Consider the following 22,218-nt stretch of genomic DNA (forward strand, 5'->3'; position numbering starts at 1 on the left):
TTTGAGCAGGCACTATAACTGCTGCATTATGGTGTAGTGGTTGGCAAGAATATAACTACAACTCTCAGCAGGTCCTGGTGATCTGGGGCTGCTGGAGGTTGTAGTTCTCAGCCAGGACCGCTGCAGATCAGCAGTACAAAGACAGCTACAGTCTTGTGCTGGATGATCCTTACCAGGAGTCCTGTGCCTCATGCAACCACTGATATTAACTAGTGGCCTTTGGGGGTTGCTGATAAGGCACAATATAGATCAGTGATGTCACCGGTCTGACTCCAGTGACCCCTGAGGTGAGTGATTGCACTCAGTGATCACATGAGGCTCAAGACTTCCAACAATGAGAAGCTGACACAAGACTGAATGAACAAGACTGGTGGCGGACAGTGTGCTTTTTTTTTTTCTTTTACCTTTTTTTGGTCGCCACATTATTCCAGCTGGAGAAGACCACTATTAACTTATTGATGGCCTCTCTGGCCCACAGCATCCTCTTCTTATCCTTCACCCTTCAGGGGGCTCTGTGTGCTGAATATTATGCTCCAACATGATGACTTAATGTGCAGGGCATAGGCCTCCTGGAGGCTGAAGCAGAAATAGGAAAAGCTGCTGTAAGAAGGAGCGGGGATTGGTAAGTTAAGTAAGCAGCTTTTACCGCTAGATCAATTTTGGGTTACCCACTCTTGCTTCAAGATGAAATAAAAATTCATCAGGTTGTTTTTTTGTTTTTTTTTTCAAGATATTTTCACGCTGTGTTAGATAGGTCCTAAGTTTCAACACCATGCAACCAGAAATTTGCCACAATTTGGAGGTGTAACATTTGTCGAGACACTCTGTACATCTGAATCTTTAGACACACATTGTCTCTGCCCAAGCCTCCAGTTTATTCACATCCATTTTTAATATACGGTTTTCCTCTGCATTTCTTCAAGCTGTTCAGTATTTTACTGTGCAATCCCTCTGCAAGATCATTAAAAAATATATTAAAAATAAGAGGGGCCAATACCGGCCGTGTGGTACTTCTAATGGTGACCTAATCTGTGTATAACTACCCTACTTATGTATTCATTTACACACATTTTCCACCAAGCTAAATATTTTTATTCTTTGTACCAAACGTAGAATGCCAAACCAAACGTCAGCCTCAGATTAAACAAAATCTTATTCACTTTGCTGGGACTGTAACACACAGTGGGAGAGACTTATGTCTTTTGTGACACTTTTGGCATAAGAAGCCACAAATTTTTTATGCAATTTGGATTTCTGTGCAAAAAAATGCAATTTCATCATTTGTGTGCTGCCCCTCACCACTTTCACTACCCTGTGCCACCAGTTGTAGTATTTTTGCCAGAATTTTGGTGTAAATGATGAAGGAAATTTATACTAGCTATGAGCTGGAGTAGACTTTCTTACATGACCACAGCCCAAGAGAGGGAGCGTCATGTATGAGGCTCACCTTCCGTCGATCATGAGCTTATGAAGATTGCTGTTGATAACTCCTGTCCTGCACGATTTTACTATTACCACCTTTCTATGAAGTAACCATGACGCCTGTTAGTAAAGCTGTCGCTGTTTGGCTATTATTTGAGTCCACAGTCGTCCAAAGATCTCCAAACTTATTAAGGAGTTTGGTGCCTGAAAGCTACACCGGACATATTGACTAAATCTCCTCCAGTCTTTTTTTTTTTTTTTCTTCTCTGCAGCATTTTTGCAATGTATGACCTTTGACTATATGAGTGTTCTAACGAAAAAATGTTAGTGTTGGTTGGCAAAGGAACTATCCTCATAATACACAATATTCCTTCCTCCCTCCTTGTGAGGAATAACATAAGTCTAAATAGAAATGTTAAAATAGTTTCTTTCTATATGTTTATAAGATTTTAATTTAGTAGAAAAAAAATAAAGATTTCATGATCTAAGAGTCTGCAGTCATTGTCAACTGGACTGTGGAAAGTGTATAGCATGTGTACCCTCTGGTAAAGCAGCAACTTAAATCACCAATCCAAAATGTAGAGGTCGAGGAAATGAAGCGGATCTCCCAATGGAAACTTCTCCAATACCCTATAAAAGTATAATTTTCTGTGTGCTGCATGATTAATTCTTATTATTATTCCAACCATCCTAGAAATGTTACACATAGGTCATACTTTCTTGTGGGAATCATATCCAATTGGTAACTTGTGTTAGTCTATTCACATCTAATCTAATGTCTGAATACGAGTAAAATTACATTTGGTTTAGCTATTAAGCAAGCTGTCTGTAAAATATCGGTTTCGACTCCCATTGTATTATTTGTGTCCTTTTTGTAGACTTTGGTATTGTATATGCTTTGTTGTTCTTTTTTATTCCTTTCAAGAGCCAGGCGCTTCATTAAATATCAGTGTGTATTGCAATGTTATTCAATAACTTAGCTTTATTGTGAAGTTATGTGCTTCCCTCCAGAGCACTGACTTCTCTCTTGTACAAACAATGCATCCTGTATTAACAGGAAGTCATGCTCACAATACATTTGCGGGTCAGACTCTACTTTTCTGAAAAGAGGGCATTTTGGGGGAAGAACGGGCATGTCCTTCCACAGCCCCGCAGATTTCCTATAATTTACACAAGAAACTGGTGTAACATATAGCTTAGACCTGTGCCTGCTCATAGCTGGTGTGGTTGTGAGTTTCTGAAATGGATTGAAGGAGATATAATAGGCATATCTTCACTCTAGTGCCAAGGGGATCAAAACATAATGTGAAACAGCAGTCTTCATAAATCTTTCCTCATGTGTGCATCAGAATAGAGGATAACAATGCTCCAGAGGGAAGCACATAACTTCACAATAAAGCTGTTAAAAACATTTAATAACTTTATACCAAAGTCCAAATGAAAAGGGGGGCAAAAGCATTTTTTTCCTTCATAGTGTATTGAGGTTTTTTTTTTTTTTAATTATTTATGTTTCTGTTCTGTTTCCAGAATTGCAATTTGGTGGATAATTTTATTGACCGGCTCCCAGAAGGCCTCAGTTTGCGATTTGTTTCTGTACTGCTGCGGTATGAAGGCAACTATACATGTATTGTCTCATATGATGAAAATGGTAAAGTCTATAATCTAACTAGGACTATTTATGTCAAAACAAGAGGTAAGCAAACCCTCCTGGATGAAAGTATGGTTATTTATTTATTGCCATTTAGTCATATAGATGCAGCAGAACTGAATTTCAGTTTTGATGTCTTAGTCTCGCTGTTTGAACATTTTTTTCTTAGCATAATTGGTTCTCAAAATATTTGTATATTATACATGTTAATATATTCTGGCACGTTGTACAATATATATTGATTTCAGCAAACAAAGCAGCTCTGCTACATAGGCCATGCAACTCTTATTCAAGGAATGGAGATAATGAATGTTTATGCCTTTGAATAGAGAACAAACATAAAAGTAGGGGAGACAAATATGGCTGTATTACTAGCAGTCACTTCTTATTAAATCTGAATGTCTGCTCAGCAATAGAATAGCTTGGAAACATTGTAAAAGAAAAGCTGTATAAGCTGCTTACGACTTGTTAAAATGCTGATCATTAATGCTAAACAGATGACATGGCTACAGGGTCTACCACCAGTCACCATTCCTGTCATTATTATCACTTATCCTTTGACTTTGATCAGGTTTTCCCTGTGCATTGTCTGAGGACAGCATAAAATAGTGACATATGCCCTACATATAGTGTTCGGTTTCAGAATTTCTTGCAGTTCTTATAATTATGAGCACCAGGCTTACCATGTCCTTGCACAGCTCATTGACAGCTTTCTCCTTATTACTGTGCATATAGAATAGACTGTCAGACTTTGGATGGTGGGCAGAGGGAGCGGGTATCTCCTAAACATCTGGGACTCCAGAGTGCGGACACCTAATAGAGTGGGAGTTTATGGAAACGACTGCAGGAAAACGCTATAATCATGGATTCACAAGTCACTGCTTTATACCGCCATCACATTCGAAAGATTCTTTAACCCTTTGTTGACATCCACCATACATGAATTTTAGATATGGCGCCTGCTCAGTATTTCATTGGGCTCCATAACCAATGGGTCTCTGCTGTTTTACACAATGTTTATCTGTGACTACTCCAGTCATGGGTACATAGTCTCAGATGTCCTGGCGATGCCAACATCTTTTTTTTTTTTTTTTTTTTTAAGGTAATGAAACGTAAAAAAACTATATGTATTGGGTATTTCTGTGATTGTTCTGACTTGTTGAATAAATGGTAATATGTTATCTGTACCACAGAGAGAATGCCATAAAACAAAGCCCATAATAAAATGTTGCAACTCCGCACAGTCCTAGGTCCTATGTGTTTTATTATTTTTACAAGTGACATAGGGAAAAGTAGGGAAGGTTTGCTTGTTTGTAATATGAAAAGGATCTAGCTTTACTGGATATATGGTCTGAACATTGTAAATGTAAAGTAAAGTACTTGGCAAAAAGGAATCCTCTATCTCAGTATTGTACTGGCAGTTCTGTGTCAGCCAGGGCTTCAGAAAAGAAGGAACTAGGAGTCCTGATATCTGACCGCCTAAAAATGAGTGCACAGGCTGTCAGGCAGCAGAGAAGGCAGGTAGGATGCTATATAGCTGGAGGAGTAACCTGTAAGAAGAGTGAGCGTGTGATCTCTGTATAGAGCACTGGTCACACCACATCTGGAATAGTGTCCAGTCTGGACCTGCAAAAAGAAATAAGATAAGATAATCCTTTAATAGTCCCACATTGGGGAAATTTCAGCATGTTACAGCAGCATAGTAATACAGGTACAGGATAATACACATCCTGTACCTGTATTACAGGATGTAGAAAATGGAGTAAGTACAAAGGATGGCTACAGAAATACATATCAGTGAAGTCTTAAAGGGAAAGGGATTTTCTCGTTAAAGGACTATTTTACTATACCTCTGGTAAGAGCGGATTTTATATACTATTTTCGTAAGATTGGGAACTGGTGTCCATCTTCACATTGTTATCATACATCCTGGTGATGGCTAGCAAAAAATCCAGCGAATGCTTGTGCTAAGGAGGTTGCTACACAGTGGTGTATATAGTCTCAAAGGGAATTGTGACCTTCACAACCCCCCAAGGTGAGCACCTTTTTTGTTGGTGGTTAAAGTGCACATCTATGGTAATACACTAGGTGCCTGCGCAGTGCTGTTCTTTCTTTTTTAAAGGGAAAGTAAATATGGCTCCAGGGAAAAAAATTTTATAAAAATCAAAACACAAGAATACTAAGTTTAAATTAGTTGGAGGGGAGATCAGAACCAATGTAAGGAAATTAACATTTCACTGGAAGACTACTTGAGGTTTGGAGCAAACTTACAGCAGATGTGGTTGGGAAATCTAAAGTAAGTGAATGTAGGCATGTCTGGGGATAAACTTGTGTATCCTAAAATAACCTGGGGGTTTTACCTAGAGACCTATGAATATGGTTACATACCTTTGCAGTATGGTACTGAATGCAGGGATACAGTAATTGCAAGAGTAGCTTTATTCCTATTCTAAAGGAGGTATTTAATTTTCTCTCTAGATATTTATGACTTTGTATCTTGTGTATTTTTAGCTTCCGATTTTTATGCAAGAGCACCTGTAATGTTCACTCCGAATGATAAACAGACCTTTGAATTTCTAGCAGGTGAGTAGCCATGTGTTTGCTACTGATCGTGCACTGTATATTTTATATATACAAATATGTATTGCATTTTTGTTACCATTTTTGACTACAAAGACTTTGAGTTGACTTTTGATTTAACATAGTATAGTGAAAATTGTTTGTCCCTTCCAAATGTACCCTACCAAAAGCATCGGTGTTTTGGTATTTGAAGCATATGTCTTTTAAAAATGTAAAAAGAAAAAGTGCCTGGAAAACACCTTAAAGGGATTGTCTGGAATAAAATGAAATTCCTACACTAAACACCCTCCCCCCGCTTATTTTCTAAATTAAATAATTTATCAATAATGTATATGTGCCTATATCCCTGTGTTGGCCATGTAACCACCCCAGGTACATTTTCTGGTTACCCGGTGACGTTCAGTTTCCCCGTTTCCGGAAACGGAACATCATTAATGCTCCCACTCCCTTCCAACCCACCATACTCATCTGTCTTACTTTCAGACTTCCTCCTGCAGGACGGCTCCTCCCTCTTTTCTGACTCTGCTGACACATGCAATATTGTGGCATTATACTGTGAGAGGAGCACAAACATTGTAGTATGCTTTATGGGGACTCTAACATAGCATTATATTGCGTAGGAGCACTTATAGTGCATTATACAATATAATGGCCTATTGGTGCCCCCAAACATTATACTGCTCCTTCAGTATAATTTCCCCACACAGTATAATACTCCTGAGCGTCTTCCACAGTGTAATCCCCCTTAGTACCCCCCACTAACAGTGGTCAGGAGAAACACTGTTCCCTCAACCGCTGTCCCCATAGCCCCCCTATTTTACAATAGCACCAGCAGAGATTGGTAGTCGTCTCTGCTGCTTGCATAGTAGCATGGCCAGATTTCTCCTGTACAGACAGCAGGGATGATTTGTGATCCCTGTTGTTGTAATGTATGGAGGGAAGTTTCTCCTGATTCCTGTCATTATGAAAGGGCCAGGAGGCCATGGTCCAGACAACTGGTGACTGTGGTTGACCAGGTGAGTACATCTGCCCTAGACAATTTCTGATTAAAATATACTTCCTACATTCAGGTGTGTCTTATAGTTCCAAGACTACGATCTTTTGTTTAGGGATGTAGCTTCTATTTCAGATGTGTATGCGATGAAGAAACGTAACCTGCTTCTCTTTGTCTATTACTACATTCTTAACAATCAGAAACCACTCATCGTGACGAATGAGAAATAATATGAGACATCTGTAAGCTGGCAATACATTTCACAGTAGAAACCTATATATTAAAAAAAAATACAGCAACCTTTCAGTCACAATGATTGTACAGTGAAAATTGATGCTAGAAATAAGCAAGTCACAGATTTTTCAGATTTCAGAGGGAAAACTAAATTTGGGGATAATATAATGCTGAAAAAGCAGTGATTTGTCTCTGGTGGAGTTGTAGGGTTACACTGTAGCCTGGGCATGACCAAACTGACAGCAGCAGGTAACGGACTGAGCATCCCGGCAGATGGGCCACATAAATATGTTTCATGTGCTTCCTTTTATCTGCTACAAGAAACCGTGGCAAATGTTATCTCATGGAAAATCTGTTGCAGTAATTTATTTCTGGGAGTATATTCAGAAGCCAAATATGTTTTATATATTAAATTAGTTATTCTGTTCTAGAGCAACCAGTTTATAAACTTGGAAAGGAAGACCAGATGAAGTAACACTGTGTACTCAATTTACTCCTTATTAGATTAATTGCAGGGTCCAAATAAAGAGCTCATCTATTTATGGCATGGACATGTGAGTATGGACTCCTCTCCCAAGTCGAGGGATTTCTAACAAACTAGTACCAATAGCCAAGAATAGAGGTTTGGTGATGACATGACCACTGCCAGCAGATGATACCACTTACACTGTGTACAAACATGAAACTTTTAAGTCTAAGGGATATCTGCACTTCGGGAAGTCACTGGTAAGAAGATCCCGCCCCCCTCCCAAGCCCCATTATACTAACCTGTTCCACCTGTGTATATCTGGACCCCAGGTCGTCATCACTGGAACGCTTCTTTATTGAATGTGTTGGCTGTACGTGCATACATAATACAGTGGGCGGTCGGCACACGTCACAAAGAGGAGGTGTCAGCTACTGATGATGTCCTGGATCCGGATCTAAGAGGAAGGCAGGTGTAATGGGGCTGTGGGACGGGTCAAAGAGGAGGTGTTGCATGTCACAAAAAGTTTGTGCTAGCCAGCACCGCCACAGAGTCATGTAGCGCCATATAATATGGACTACAAATGCTTAATCCTTATTATACTGTGCTTGGACCACCGTGGAGGGGGGCCACTATGGAGCATGATCTCGCGTGTGGGCCACTATTAGTTTTTTTGTTTTTTTTCTAAGCCTTTGTTACCCTGAGTTGCCACATGTTTCTATGCCCCCTACCCCGCTGTTAGTTTGGCATCCTTCAATAGACTCTCTTCAAGGTACCAGTAACTGCATAGGGTAAAATAGACAATAACTACAGCACTTTTTAAGAGCATTCTATTTTTGTTCTATTTAGGTGGAGAATTGTACATTCCATGTGAAGTTTATTTCTCCTTTGTAATGAATTCATTTATTGATATTGGCTGGACAATAAATGGAAAGAGTGAAGGAGATTTTACTGACCCAAGAGTGAATATTAATGAAAGGTAAGGCAGATTTTTGATAAATTCTATACTGCAGTCCCCAAATGCCCTGTGATAATTGCTAATCTGAACATTGGTGATCGCATCTATGTTACTATGAACAATTCGGTCCACATTCATATAGGAATATATTGTGTGTTAACCATATTCATTTCTCTGCCTGCATTTACAATGCTAAAAATGATATTCCTTTTGGAGCTATAAATCTATATTTCTTAATTTAGACCCTCCATATCTCATAGTTAAGTATGTACATCATTGAATGTCACACTTGTACGTTTAACCTTGGATAAGACGGAAGGTGAATCTTATCTTAGTCACTCTTCGTGCATGCTTCGTTGATTTATTTATTTATTTTTTTTCTCAAAGATTAGTGGCAAGAGTCTTGTCTCCACAGTTACCAACTAAACACTTGCCATTGCCATGTCTGTCAGTACTGTATTCACCTAGACATCTTCCTGCACAACTAGTAGGGAAATATGTTCTACTGTATATAGCTTAATGTAAAAAAAAGTGGTTGCTGTAAAAGGAACAACTGTTACATGTAAGAGAATGTGTCCTCTACCGTATATTATAACTTCAGAGAACTTGTCTGAATGCGAACATTGATTGGTATTGTATAAGGACCTCGAGGATAAGATGTCTATTATGTTGAATGCTATGGAAACTGCTTAATGCATGCTGCGGCTGCTGAAGAACCTCTTTTATGAAAAGGAGTAGCCTAAAATGTCAGCTAATGTGCCAGACTGTGTCCATATTCACTACAGCGTAATCGTCCAGTTCTGATATCAGAATGTTATGTTCATACATAATTTTTTTTTATATTGTTCCGTTGACTTGTATGATAGAGAAACAAAAGAATGTTACTATACAAAGCAACTATAATAAGTATTATGATTGAAAGACAACTGCCTTGTTTTCTGTGGAAGCAGCATGTTTTTTTTTGTTTTTTTTTTAAAAGTCTTAAATCTTTTATACTATAAACCCAAAGCCCGGGGTGAATATTTCTTTATAGACGTAATTTCTCAGTACACATACCTTTCTATTTGGGCTTTATACTAACATGTATCATAAAATCTTAGAGCTTCGTTCAAAAAATAAAATATGTTGTGAGCACCAAGAGACAAAGACGTTTTATCTGTTGAGAATATTGTTTTGCTCTTAACCTTGGAGTGAACTTGTTGCCATACAAGCATGTAAGCATATGAGTTTTACTCCTGTCTGCCCTAGTAAGAGTTACGAAAAGAAATGATGCAAGGTTTTCTCATTTTCTTTAGTGTTAAAATGGATGAGGCCAATCCTGGAGCCAAGACCATAAAAAAGGAATTACGGATCAAAAACATTACACCAGATGAGCTCAAGCACAACTATACCTGCACTGCTAAAAACATCTTGGGGGTTGTCTCCAGACAAGCACTTGTCAAAGAGAGAGGTATTTAAAGCTAAACCACATATTGTTTTTCCACATTGTAATCTTTTTTTATTTTTTGTTTGTTTTTGAGAAAGTCAGTTACATTTTGGGGAGAAAAAACTTGTGTGAATAATATGAAAAATACACATAGCTTAGTTACAAGAAATCATATATACAGTAAACTGTTAGAATACTGTCCAGTAAAAGACTACTTGAGATATAGTGTTTCATCAGTTACAAGAATTACTGTATTTTTCGGGTTCCCAGGCCTGTCATAGGAATTTTACTATTGTGGCTTGTCTATGGCCATCCTGATTGCAGGTTCATGCCACCTAGTAGAGAGCAAATAAAGTAGTTAAAAAAAGAAAGTTTCATATATATATATATATATATATATATATATATATATATATATATATATATATATATATCTATCTCAAAGATCTAAATCGCCCCCTTTCCCTAGAATACATATAAAAGTAGACAATTAATCCCTGTGTCCGAAAGTGCCTGGTCTACAAACTTATAAAAATATTTTTATGTCGTAACGGGGAAAAAGAATCTAAAGTGCTGAACTGTCTTGTTTTTTTTGTTTGTTTGGGTTTTTTTGCTGTTTCGCCTCTGATTTGAATAAAAAGTGATCAAATTAATAGACATTCCCCAAAATGGCATAACTAAAAAGTACATCTGGCCCCACAAAAAGGAAGCTCTATGTCAATTGCCCCTGTCAATATGGTATTGTAGCTGTTGCAAAACTACAACTCCCCTTTGTTATTAAATATAATACCACATTTTTTTCCCCTATTATCCTCCTCTAAAACCTAGATGTGTCTTTATGGTCTTGTGCATCTTAGAGACCGAAAAAAATACAGTACTTTCTTAAAGGGGTTTTCCCATCTCCTTGTTTCAACAGCTTTTGCCTGCTGTCTCCTCTTCGCACTTCCTGTGTTTCTTCCCCCCTCCTCTCCCAGCTTGCTGAACAGGACATTATGAAGCATCACAATAATCTAATATAAATGCAAATAAAATAATATGCCCATGCTTATAGGGAAGGACTCGGTGTGCTTACATAGAGCGATAAGAGAGAGGACTTTATCGGCAAAATGCAATTCGCTAAACTGATTGTCCTGCTAGCAGAGCTGTAGATAACAATGAACGCAATGAGTGATGTCACTTGTCCTATCGCACAGGTCTGGCGTTATGGAAATGCTGTAAACAATGGGAGGAATAAGTTCACATAGCAGGCAAACAAAGCAGCATTTCTAAAGCAATATATTTAGGAAAAGTCTTCAATTTACATAAGCTACCAGTATATATAGGGTCCTTGAGATGGGAATACGCCTTTAAATCTTAAAGTCTAAAAATAAAAATATTTATTCTATGCTGTACCTTGTTTGTACTACTCAATTTCCAACCCAGATTTGCAGGTCCTCTCTGCTTTCAAAAATATAGATGAAGACTTAAAGGAACAGAATGGATGTTACATCATGACACACCTTTTATAAGCAGCAGAAATTAATCCTTATAGCCTTATATTTAATGGGAATGTGGATGATAAACTTGAAATAAGGCTATACGCAGAACACAAGTACAACAGTACAACACTAACCCTACCATACATCCTAAATTAACCCTAAAATTTATAACTGCCTTTCTTTCCTCCACTTCTGCTTCCTATGTGCTCCTTCCTGGTGCAAAAAGGAGTGGGCATTTGTTCAGCTGTAGTCCATATAGGTAGCAGACTGCAGTTTACATTTTGCAGTGCTACAATTATTCCAGGTTATTCTCCTCCAGGTGTACTCACCTAGCTGCTGAAAAGCAAATCTCGTACCCGATTTGCTTTTTATATTGTACACCATCACTGCTTAGTAGTTCTAGGTTCCAACCCCTTTCATCCAATGTGGTTTCACCCTCCTATAACTCATAATGCTGGAACTGAGCATGCTCGACCATCAAGCTCAACTTGATTTACAGGTCGTAATGTAGTCAGCAAGCTTTAAAGATCACATTTTGTGCTAGTAAGCGGTGAGTGATTGTGAGCAGTTACTGAAGAGATTTTATTACTATATAGTAAGGGTTTTTGCCTTGTGGTGCATACTTTCAATAAGAGTTAAGTTTTGTATAGTGAAATACCCCTTTTTTTATGTGGATTGTGAACCCCACATAGGGTTCACAATGTACATTTTTCCCTATCAGTATGTTTGTTTTTTTGGAGTATGGCATGGAAATCCAGGCAAACACAGGGAGAACATACAAACTCCTTGCAGATGGTTTTTTTGCCCTTGGCAGGATTCGAACCAAGGGCTCCAGCGCTGCAAGGCTGCAGTGCTAACAACTGAGCCACCGTGTGGCCCCCTAGTGAAATACCCTTTTAAGTGTAGTCAAAGTGGTAGTATTATAAGGGGGCGTTCACACTTGCTTCTGTGTCCTAAGCCCCAGAGAAACTGGATAAGGGTCGGCCTCCTGGCAGTCAGTTTTAAAACCTTTTCATTTGAATGGGTTTTTAATGCAAACCGCCAGTGTCTGTATTCAGCCTCTCAATGGGGAAACAGGTTTTTTTTTGTTTTTTTTTTGGGACAGATACAAATTCCTGCATGTCCCCCTTTGTGTCCATGCAAAAAAAAAAAAAAAACAGTCCTAGCGTCCAGACATGGGTGCAAGTGTGAACGCCCCCTTACTTCTGTCGAAATATTTTTTATTAAGCCCTATATGTTTATTTTATATTGTACACCACATTTTTCTGAATAATCTTTACCAATATTTGTTTTTAAGCAAGTTGTAGACTATATTATTCCTGGTACAGGGCTTAAGGTCAGTGTATAACACAGGGATTGATGGATGCTGTTCTAAGAATGGCTAAGGCATTTTAATGCCTTTGCAATACTTATTTTTACTGTATATAGAAGAATAAGTTTGAAATATATTGCAGATCTTGAACTCTCGGCTGTATTATTATCTAGGTGGCCGTGTTTGTCATTGATACAATTTCAGAAATCGAGTTTGATCAGCATTTACGGTGTTGCTCTTTCTTGCTAGTCTCTGACCTTTTAACCATTATCTGTCTTTATGTAAATGTACTTGTGAACTCTTGACACCCTTTCCGCAAACCTAGCTGCTCAATTTCCCAAGAGGGAACAGCGCATTCTCGTTCTCCTTGTCTGATGAATACTTATTGACATAAACAAGGATAACAAGACGCTACAATGAGATACAATCGTGATACCGTGTACTCTAGTGTGTCTGGACAGATTCTTTTAGACAGCCAGTGTCAAGAAAATGCATAAATTTTACATCAGAATTTTCCTTATTCTTGATTATTGTATGTAAAATGACATATGTAAAAAAGGCCTCGATCATACAGTATTGACTATATATATAATATATATATAGTGTAAAAAGAAATTTTCATCTTTATTACTTGTTGATGAGGCGAAATCAGGAGAGACATTGGTGCATCTTATTTGACTGTGCTTTGTACTGTTATTGACGTCTGAATTAATGATTGTCAACTTTTATACAGTTGGTACGCCACGATACATTACAGAGCTGGCATGTGGACTGGGAGCAACTCTATTTCTTGTAGTGTGCTTTGTTATCGTATATCACGTGTACTGGCTGGAACTGGTGCTCTTCTATAGGGCTCACTTTGGGACTGATGAAACTATTGGAGGTATGTTATTAAAAATTAAAAAAAATATATATAAAATTAAACTCATATACTGATCACAGTTTGCACAGAAAGCGAAAAAGATGACTGCTTTTCTCCAGAAACACTGCCACATTTGAACATAGGTTGTCTGGTTTGCAGTTTGGCTTTATTCACATCAGTGTGTTTCTTATTTCATACATTCTGTATGGCCATATAAAGCAGACTAGCATAGTTGTCTGATGAGAATCTGATGCCTTTTTGTATTTGTTTTGTGCTTCCTTTTCCGCTTTTACTAGATGGGAAGGAATATGATGTATATGTATCCTATGCAAGAAATGCAGAGGAAGAAGAATTTGTTCTGGTGACACTAAGAGGGGTGCTAGAAAATGAATTTGGCTACAAACTGTGTATCTTTGACCGGGACAGTTTGCCGGGTGGAAGTAAGTAATAGTTTCTCCATCACTTTGTCTTTCTTATGTTTCTATGTCTATCTTTCTGTTATGAGACTCATAGCTGGCAGAAGAAGGAGGGAATTGGTGACTAGCGAAGACGTACTCATACAGCTAAACGTTTTCTGAGATGACCTCTCCTTAGATTTCAGACAGCCAGACACATCCTCTATTTATAACTCTGCTGTAGGGTCCAGTAAGACAATTCCATTATTCTTTGGACGTACTTGGTCTTATTTTTAGTCGCAAACATATGTCCAGTAGCGCTGACCATCTGGTGTATTGAACATGTGTATAACAGTATAGGAAGCTGTCTAGACGCTCAAGTGGCTAGATAGGGGTTTGGGAAAATGAAAAATAAATGAGAAAACTTCAGTAAAGTATTTTTTAATCTTCGTTAAGGGCTAATTATTTGCTATGAAACCTTCACTAATTATCTCCTCTCCGTTTCTACTTTCTTTTCATCTTGACACTTGGAACTAACGCAGACAAATTGAATCTTTACGGAGCAGTTTTGTTTTTATTATAAGCTGAGCCTTTTCGTTCCCACCTGGGAATTCTGTACGATAAATTCTGTTTGATTCAACAAATAGAAGTGCTCAATTTCTTTAACATGTCACCTTTCTTTTCCCAGTCATTACAGACGAAACATTGAGCTTCATTAAGAAAAGCCGCCGTCTGCTTGTTGTGATTAGCCCCAGTTATGTACATCAGGGTACACAGGCCCTCTTGGAGTTGAAGGCCGGCTTGGAGAACATGGCTTCACAGGGCAACATCCAACTTATCTTAGTTCAATATAAGTCTATTAAGAATATAGAAAAAGTTAAGGAACTAAAACTGGCACAATCGGTACTTAGTGTTATAAAATGGAAAGGAGAAAAATCTAGGTTTCCTGGTGGAAGGTTTTGGAAACAGCTTCATGTAGCACTGCCTGTGAAGAAAACCTCTTCAACTAAAAATAGTTGTAGTTTTCATATGGTCCCACAGAATGTGGAATTTGGTACAGAATATAGCGAAAATGTAACTACTTAAAAAGTCAAGAGTGGTATTGTTAAAGGGACTCCGTCAGAAAGAAACCAGCCTCACTGCATTCTGCTGAACGCTTTAATACTTTTAGATAGCCCAATAGGGGGCACCATTTTACTTGCAAAAGCCATTCATATATAAATATGTAAATAAGGCTCAAATGTAATGGGCGCATATCAGAGCCTCAAATGTTCGTACCCGAATACAGAGACCCTGTAGTCTGACACGCCCCATTGCCCTTGGATTTAACTTGCATATTTATAGAATTGGCTTTTCAAGGGAATGGTGCAATTATTGGATTATCTTATCATTATGCTAAGCATAATGTCCACTATAATGTACAGTGGCTGGTTTGACATCAAGTTTCTTGGTGATGGGCTCCCTTTAAAAACCTTAAAACCAAAGAAATCAAAGAGTTTGTTGTAAATGTTGTGAAAGTTATCTGTGAAATTCTAGAGGGATTACTTGGTATGCCTCCTGAAGTGCATTTTATGTAAAACTGAATTGAAGGAAGTTTGCAGGTAAAAGAGGAACAAATCTGTTAATGGCCAAACTATGGAGATGAATATAGAGGAGTAGAAGGTTCTGGTTGTATGGAAATGACAGTGAGAGACTTAACCAACCACTATGGCCTCCACCGGTCCTGTTGGTAAATGGGCTTTTGCACTGGGTTGGTTCTGTGTCTTGTATGTATTCCCTGTACAACTGCATATCCAGCCACCTACCTGTGCGGGTAACTGCAGCTGGGCCTGTTGACTTGAATGGGGTAATGCGGCATGCAGTTGCCTGCATATTGGGTGCTATAAAAATAGTAAAGAAAACCCTTCAATACTTCACTATCACCACCACATTTTATTCTCCAAATTGTGGGGGTTTTAAAGTTCACATTCCCACAAATCATGAAATCCTAAAAACGTGTTGTCACTTTGTAAGATAGGTATACTTCTTATTGTGTGACGATTTGTTCTCAATTAGCAAAAAAAAAGACCTTAAAAATCAAATTAAGGCAAAAAAATCTCCCCTAAATAATGTATTCAGTCCCCAGGTGTTTGAGATCCAGAGTATAATTTCAATGGGTAACATTGTATGCTCTTTATTTTCTCTACAATCCAAAAACATACTGTAAGCTCAGTTAGCTATAAAACTGGCTCTAGCTTATAGGCAAATATGATTATAAGACTCACTAGGGATATGGCCTAATATGGGAGACTGTACGTGCTGTATACAACACTGTAATATGCTTCTAGAATATAAAAAATGTGAAATACAGAAATTGGTAAACCATCAGATTGAAACTACTCTTTGCTCTGACAAAGCTTATGACTTTGCCTGGAGTTATTTCCTATAGGGGGAAGCTGGATTGACCGTATGTGGTATATATGTGCTATAGGTGTTGGGACTAGAATGCTATTCCAATTGGGACTGCTGTCTAAAGTATTTTCTAGAAATAGTGTTTCATTCATGAATTGTGATCTGGAGAGTTGTGCAATAGCTACCAAGTAGTATTAAAGGGGTTTGGAAACAAATCCATCTCTCCATCTTGTACGACAGGGCCCCCCGCAGGGCGATGTGGCTATACTGAAATCTATGCCAGCTTGTGGCATAAACAATATTATATGTAGAGCGCTCCCACGCCGTTATCGCTTTCATGGAAGGGTTGTAGGAGGCACAAAAACACCAGTTGCGATATTTATTGTTGCATCTGGTATTTAAAAAGCCACAAACTCGAGGGCTGCGACTTCTATGCCAAATATCTGGCAGAAATTAATAGTAAATCTCCCCCAAAGTCTATGGAACTAATGGGGATAGTCAAAATTTCTGAATGCGACAATAGTGTTCATGTTTGACTGCCACTCCATTTAAAAAGGGGGTCATGGGAATTTTCAGGCGCTCAGATTAGACCCACTTATCTAATGAATAGGAGGATAGACATAAACGAAGCTGAAATGTTTACACTTCTTCGTACTTGGTGTTTGTAGAGATGAGCGAACAGTAAAATGTTCAAGGTTCGATATTCGTTTCGAGTAGCCCCTCAATATTCGACTACTCGAATCGAATATCGAACCCTATTATAGTCTATGGGGGAGAAAATGCTCGTTTCAGGGGTAGGCAACATTCAATCAAATTATACTTGTCCGCACTACAAGCGGGCATGCGCAGTCGGCTCTGCCCAGGCCCGATGCCTAGCAGAGTGAATTCAGAGCCGGAAGACGCCGCAGGGAAGCTGCACGGAGAAGACTTCTAAAGGTAGGAGAAGAACCAGCGTTGATTGGCCCACTGTATAGCATTCGGCCAATCAATGCTGGTTCTGCTTTGAAATTTTATATTCGAATAGCGAGTGGTACTTGATCGAGTACGAGTATTTCGAATACCTTAGTATTCGATCGAATACCTACTCGATCGAGTACTACCCGCTCATCTCTATTTATATGTGTTCTGCTATTACAAGCCACTATTTCTATATTGAGAGTTATGGTATGTACTACAGTACTTATTTACCAAAGTGCTAATTTGGGCGGTATGTGATTTGATGATAATGATGGAGAGCTGATACATTTTTACATTACTTTAATATAATTATAAGGAAAGGATTCTGTCATCATGTAACATGATTGTTTACTCTGAATTTCTGACACTGAGAAGGAATCCATGCAAGATTTTTATTAAAGCACTTTTATCTAACACTGAGGAGTCTTGGAATAGTGAAAATGAAGGTCTTGGCAAAATAAAGAAACATTGGGGATCAAGAAAAGTCTTTATAATGGGGTCTCAATGTTACACTGGATTTTGCCGCCTACTACAGTGCTTTCTCTAGTGCTCATGTACTCAGTGATAGGCAAATGTTGAGGGGGTTTGTCATTATCCTATTTCTTCTCCAAATTCCGTCCCGGTTATTACTTTTGGAGTCCATAATACAGACCAGTTTTAAAAAGTGTCTTTTTATATGAGGGTTCATCACAAATGTAGTAGTGTTATTTCATTGTATTCTGTGTCACTGTCATGTCGTTATTATTCATCTTTTATTTTATTTTGTAATTATCCTGTTCCATTCCTTTTGTTATACATTGCATTTTCATAGTAAAAAAATAAATGCATTTTATGTTTTTTTTTTTAATGATTTTTGTCCTGTTTGTGTTATTTTTCTTTTACTTATGTCTTAATCACTTTGCTTGACATTGACATTATAATGTTGCTGATTCTCTGGAGTCATGAATAAGTATTTTGTGTGTCTGTTTAGTATAGTCACATTCATTTCCCCTCACCCCCATACATACCCCAAACTTGGTAAATATTAAGGCGGAGGCCGCTCATTGCAGAAAAGTGGCTTTTGTGTTGCAGATTTTGCTGCAGTTTTATGAGCCAAAGCCAAGAGTAGCTTCAACAGAAATGGGAATGATTGATATAGGAAGTCCTTATACTTCTCCCTTCTGCTAAATTCTGGCTTTGGATAAAAAAAAAAAAAAGCAGTAAATGTCTAATGAAGGCAGTGGTGGACCATCCAGAGGGGATCACAACTCGGTGTATATGACAGATGAGGTAAGTCAGATGGTTCCATGATCTGCACACAAAGACTTGAAATTTGTAAAAGGAGGAGAAAATCATTGGAGTATGAAGGTAGTGGGCAGTAAATTGGAAAGTTGACTGGCTCTCTAGAAGTCCCAGGTAGCACGGTTCAGAGGAATTTTTCTAATTCCTGACCAACATTGATTCCCCTTCTCAAAACCATTTAATAAAGGCTGCATTATCTGCGCTAGGGGATTAAAGCGGGTCCATATCAGATAGAGTGGAGACAGATGGGACAAAAGGTTTTCTAATTGTGCCAACAATTATGGAAGCCTCAGGTGGTATTGCTTCCATATTACATGAGAAGTCATCCACACAGGCCATCACTCTTCGTTCCAAGTCACTAAACTGAATCCCTGATATAGCAGGGTTCTGCTTGACTTGGCACAATAGTGGCTAAAGGGAGAGGATACAGATCAGGGAAGATAAATTAAGCCCTGTCTGGTTTCATTGGTAATCTGAAAGGTTGTGGAGTGCCCACTATTAACCCATATCACAGCTGAGGAGACAGAGTAAAAGTAGTCTATCCACTTGCTCATCTGTGGACGTGATGTGAGTTGGGGTCCAGGAGAGAGGTCACCCCGTCAAAGGCCCTTTCAGTGTCCAAGATATTTATTGGCTTTTTACAAGCCCATGCTATTAGTTTAATGCCAAGGGATTAGGGTTGAGCGATTGGGATCGGAAAAGATCGGATTCCGATCGGCGATCGAGTAAATTTCACTATCGGAATTCCGACCCAATTTTTTCCATCAAGATCGGAGGTTATCTCAAGATCGGCTCAACCCTAAAAGTGACTTTTCCCATAGAGAAGCATTGACTAGGTTTGAGGATCGGGATCGGAAAAGATCGGATTCCAATTGGTGATCGAGAAAATTTCACGATAGAGATCGGCTGGAAAATGATTGGAAATCATATTTTAAAATCGATCTTGAAATCTCAAGATCGGCTCAACCCCACAAAGGATACAGTCTAAGGCTATCACTTTAGTACTGTGTACCAGAATGAGTAGTCTCCAGGCGGTTTTATTCAAAGATGATGTTAGCATGTCACTTGTATTCTGGAAACCCTAAAAGCAACGGAATCAATCCCCTTAGGATGCATGGCTTCACTGGCTGGGACTTGATACAACAAATACTTCTCAGATGTTTCCAGCATTATAAAGTTTTAATAGTTAGAGAGTCAAACCAAAGTCTGTATCTCACTTGGCAACATAAGACACTTGGGTAAGAAAATCAGGCTAGTGAAGTGATAGTATATAGTGCTGATAAGCCTTTGGGCATGGTGGTAGTGAAGACACTAGACTCTGCAAACATTTTTAATGGTCAAAACGTTGAGATACTGATTTCTATTGGCAACAGCGCTCCAACATTTTAGCCGAAAATCAACTGGGAATTTGGTTACCTGTGTACGCACTTATGTCATTTATCATGCCCACCCATCCCCTTTCCATAAATGACAAAATTTGGGATCATCCAGAATAGACTGAAGAACTCAGCAAGTAGATTTTCAATGTTTCAATGCAAGTCTAATCATAAAGAATCAATTTCAATTTCTGTTTAAGAAGAATGTCAGGAGAATACGTTATCTTATGTGCAGCAGCGTGTGCCACAATGAATCTAAATCAAGATTGGAGATTAGAGTACAATGAAGCAGAATTAACTCTGAACCAACCAGTCCCATTTGGCAGACATTATTAAATATGCATATTCACATCAATATTCTGTGGAAGAGAAACAATTAGGCAGAAAGAGGCAATGAATAAGATTAATGATGTCCCTGCCTTCTGCTTTATTAGTGCTACACTGTAAAATTACGTATTCCATTATGGTCCACTATACCTTTAAACTCAATTAACTGCCTTATGTTCACCCAAAGGAAATCCTCCTTTTATAGATGTTTTATAGACCATTAGTCATAGCAAAGTTTACCGGCATGTCCACAACGTGTCATCCTGACAGCTTTCAAGTAGTGGTTCTTACAATCCAATTTCCTTATGCCTGGCACTGTGAGATGTCACTGAAACCCCTCTGCAAATATTCAGCATTTTATCACAGCGAGCCTTAAAATGTCCCAGGAATATTCATGAGATGTAATATCACATTAAGCTTCATTCAGTGATAGAATAGAATTGTCTTGATAACATTTGCTGAATTACGTTCCAGATTTTACTATACTATGCTATGTATGTTTGTTTCTTGTTGTTAAATCTTTTGAATATGAATTTGTATATATTTTTTTTTTTTTTGGGGGGGGGACATGTGTAGCAAAGTAACTTTTTTAGGATTTCTTGTTACTTAGATTTCTTTCCTTTTGTCTACCAGATCTTTATAAATTAAGTTTGCCGTTTCTGGTTTTGCTTCTTGGCATAGTGAAAGCCATAGCTATGCATAAAGCTCTTATTTACTCTCTTGTAGAGGCAAATGCAGACATTCTTGTTATGAATGTGAAAATCAAAGCTTCAGGATTAATATAATGTCATGTACTATATGGAAGGACGTGAAGTTTTCTGTACGATTGGTTCATGATTAACCATTTACATATGTTAGGGATATCGGAGTGCTTTGCTGTTGTACAACGGCTTATTAATTTTTAATCTGAATATTTTATTTGCAATAAAAAGTTTAAGGTATTTAAATCGAGTATATCCAACACAACATACTGCAAGAGCTTGAAAAGTAGCTCCTGACTTGAAAGGGCTGCACATCACATTTAGCCAGGGGAGGACCAAAGGGTTGGCCCCATTATAGAGGATAAAATAAAGTACCATATATACTCGGGATAAGCCGACCCGAATATAAGCAGAGGCCCCTAATTTTACCATAAAAAACTGGGGAAACTTATTGACTCGAGTATAATTTCAAAAATTAAAATGGTCGGAGTTTTTGGGCGCAGTAGATGCTGGGGAAGGGGAGGGGGTGTTTTGGTTGTCTGTCTGCACCTTCCCTGAGCTTGAGGACTGTTTTTTTTTTTTTTTTTTTTTTTTTTCCCCCACTTGGAATTCAGTCTGGCTGTTACCTAATGTGTTTGTGTTTCATAAGGTCTATAGGGTGGTGTACAGAGTGCACTCTGTTCTCCTAATTCCATCCAGGAGAATAGATTTGCATATTTTTTACCCATAATACCTAGCGGAGCAGGAATGATTTGTAAGTCTCCGTACTGCCTATGTAGGCACACGCTCTCCCTAATGTGGACGAGTGTCCCCATACCCTGTGTTTCATAGTAATTTTCTACTTTTGTATGTATTCTAGGGAAAGGAGCAATTAACAACTTTTTAAAAATCTTTTTTTCAAAGCCTCTTTTTTTCCCCACTATTTTATGGGAGATTCTATACATTGATATTGTGGCTGGTCATAGACCTCCTCCCCCCCCCCCCCCCCCCCAGAAATTCTTTTTTTTTTTTTTTTTTTCTTTTTTTTGCTGACTCGAGTATAAGCCGAGGGGGGCTGTGCTGAAAAATTCAGATTATACTCGTGTATATACGGTATATCTACATGATGATCTAAAAAAAACGTGGTTGGACAGCATACGCAAAATAGTGAAAGATGGTTGCAGGTTCTACTCATGGCTGACCACCTTCCTACTGTAGCAAATCCAGACATAATTACAGTTGAACAGCACTCTGATTTGGTCTGTATCTTTGGTGTTAAGGCCACAATGCTCATGTGCATATCATTAATACATATGTAATTGAAGCAATGTTTCGAGTTTGTTCAAACCCTTCATCAGACTTACAATTATCTGCAGTTTGGAATACAAGAGGTAGTCCAGTTTTTAATAGGAAAAAAAAACAACCTTTTAT

The 22,218-nt window shown here is 38.3% G+C and overlaps 1 protein-coding gene across 2 annotated transcripts in view; it reads left to right on the top strand.

Moving 5' to 3' along the window:
• Window positions 1–22,218, top strand: part of IL1RAP (interleukin 1 receptor accessory protein) — a 167,157-nt gene that overhangs the window by 141,864 nt on the left and 3,075 nt on the right. For both annotated transcript variants that reach the window (XM_075268534.1, XM_075268533.1), the window contains 6 exons: window positions 2,950–3,115; window positions 5,582–5,653; window positions 8,194–8,323; window positions 9,598–9,752; window positions 13,252–13,401; window positions 13,677–13,820. In XM_075268534.1, the coding sequence (XP_075124635.1) occupies window positions 2,950–3,115; window positions 5,582–5,653; window positions 8,194–8,323; window positions 9,598–9,752; window positions 13,252–13,401; window positions 13,677–13,820 (817 nt within the window). The remainder of the gene's footprint in view (window positions 1–2,949; window positions 3,116–5,581; window positions 5,654–8,193; window positions 8,324–9,597; window positions 9,753–13,251; window positions 13,402–13,676; window positions 13,821–22,218) is intronic.

Source organism: Leptodactylus fuscus, chromosome 3 (genome assembly GCF_031893055.1).
Source record: "Leptodactylus fuscus isolate aLepFus1 chromosome 3, aLepFus1.hap2, whole genome shotgun sequence".
NCBI lineage: Eukaryota > Metazoa > Chordata > Amphibia > Anura > Leptodactylidae > Leptodactylus > Leptodactylus fuscus.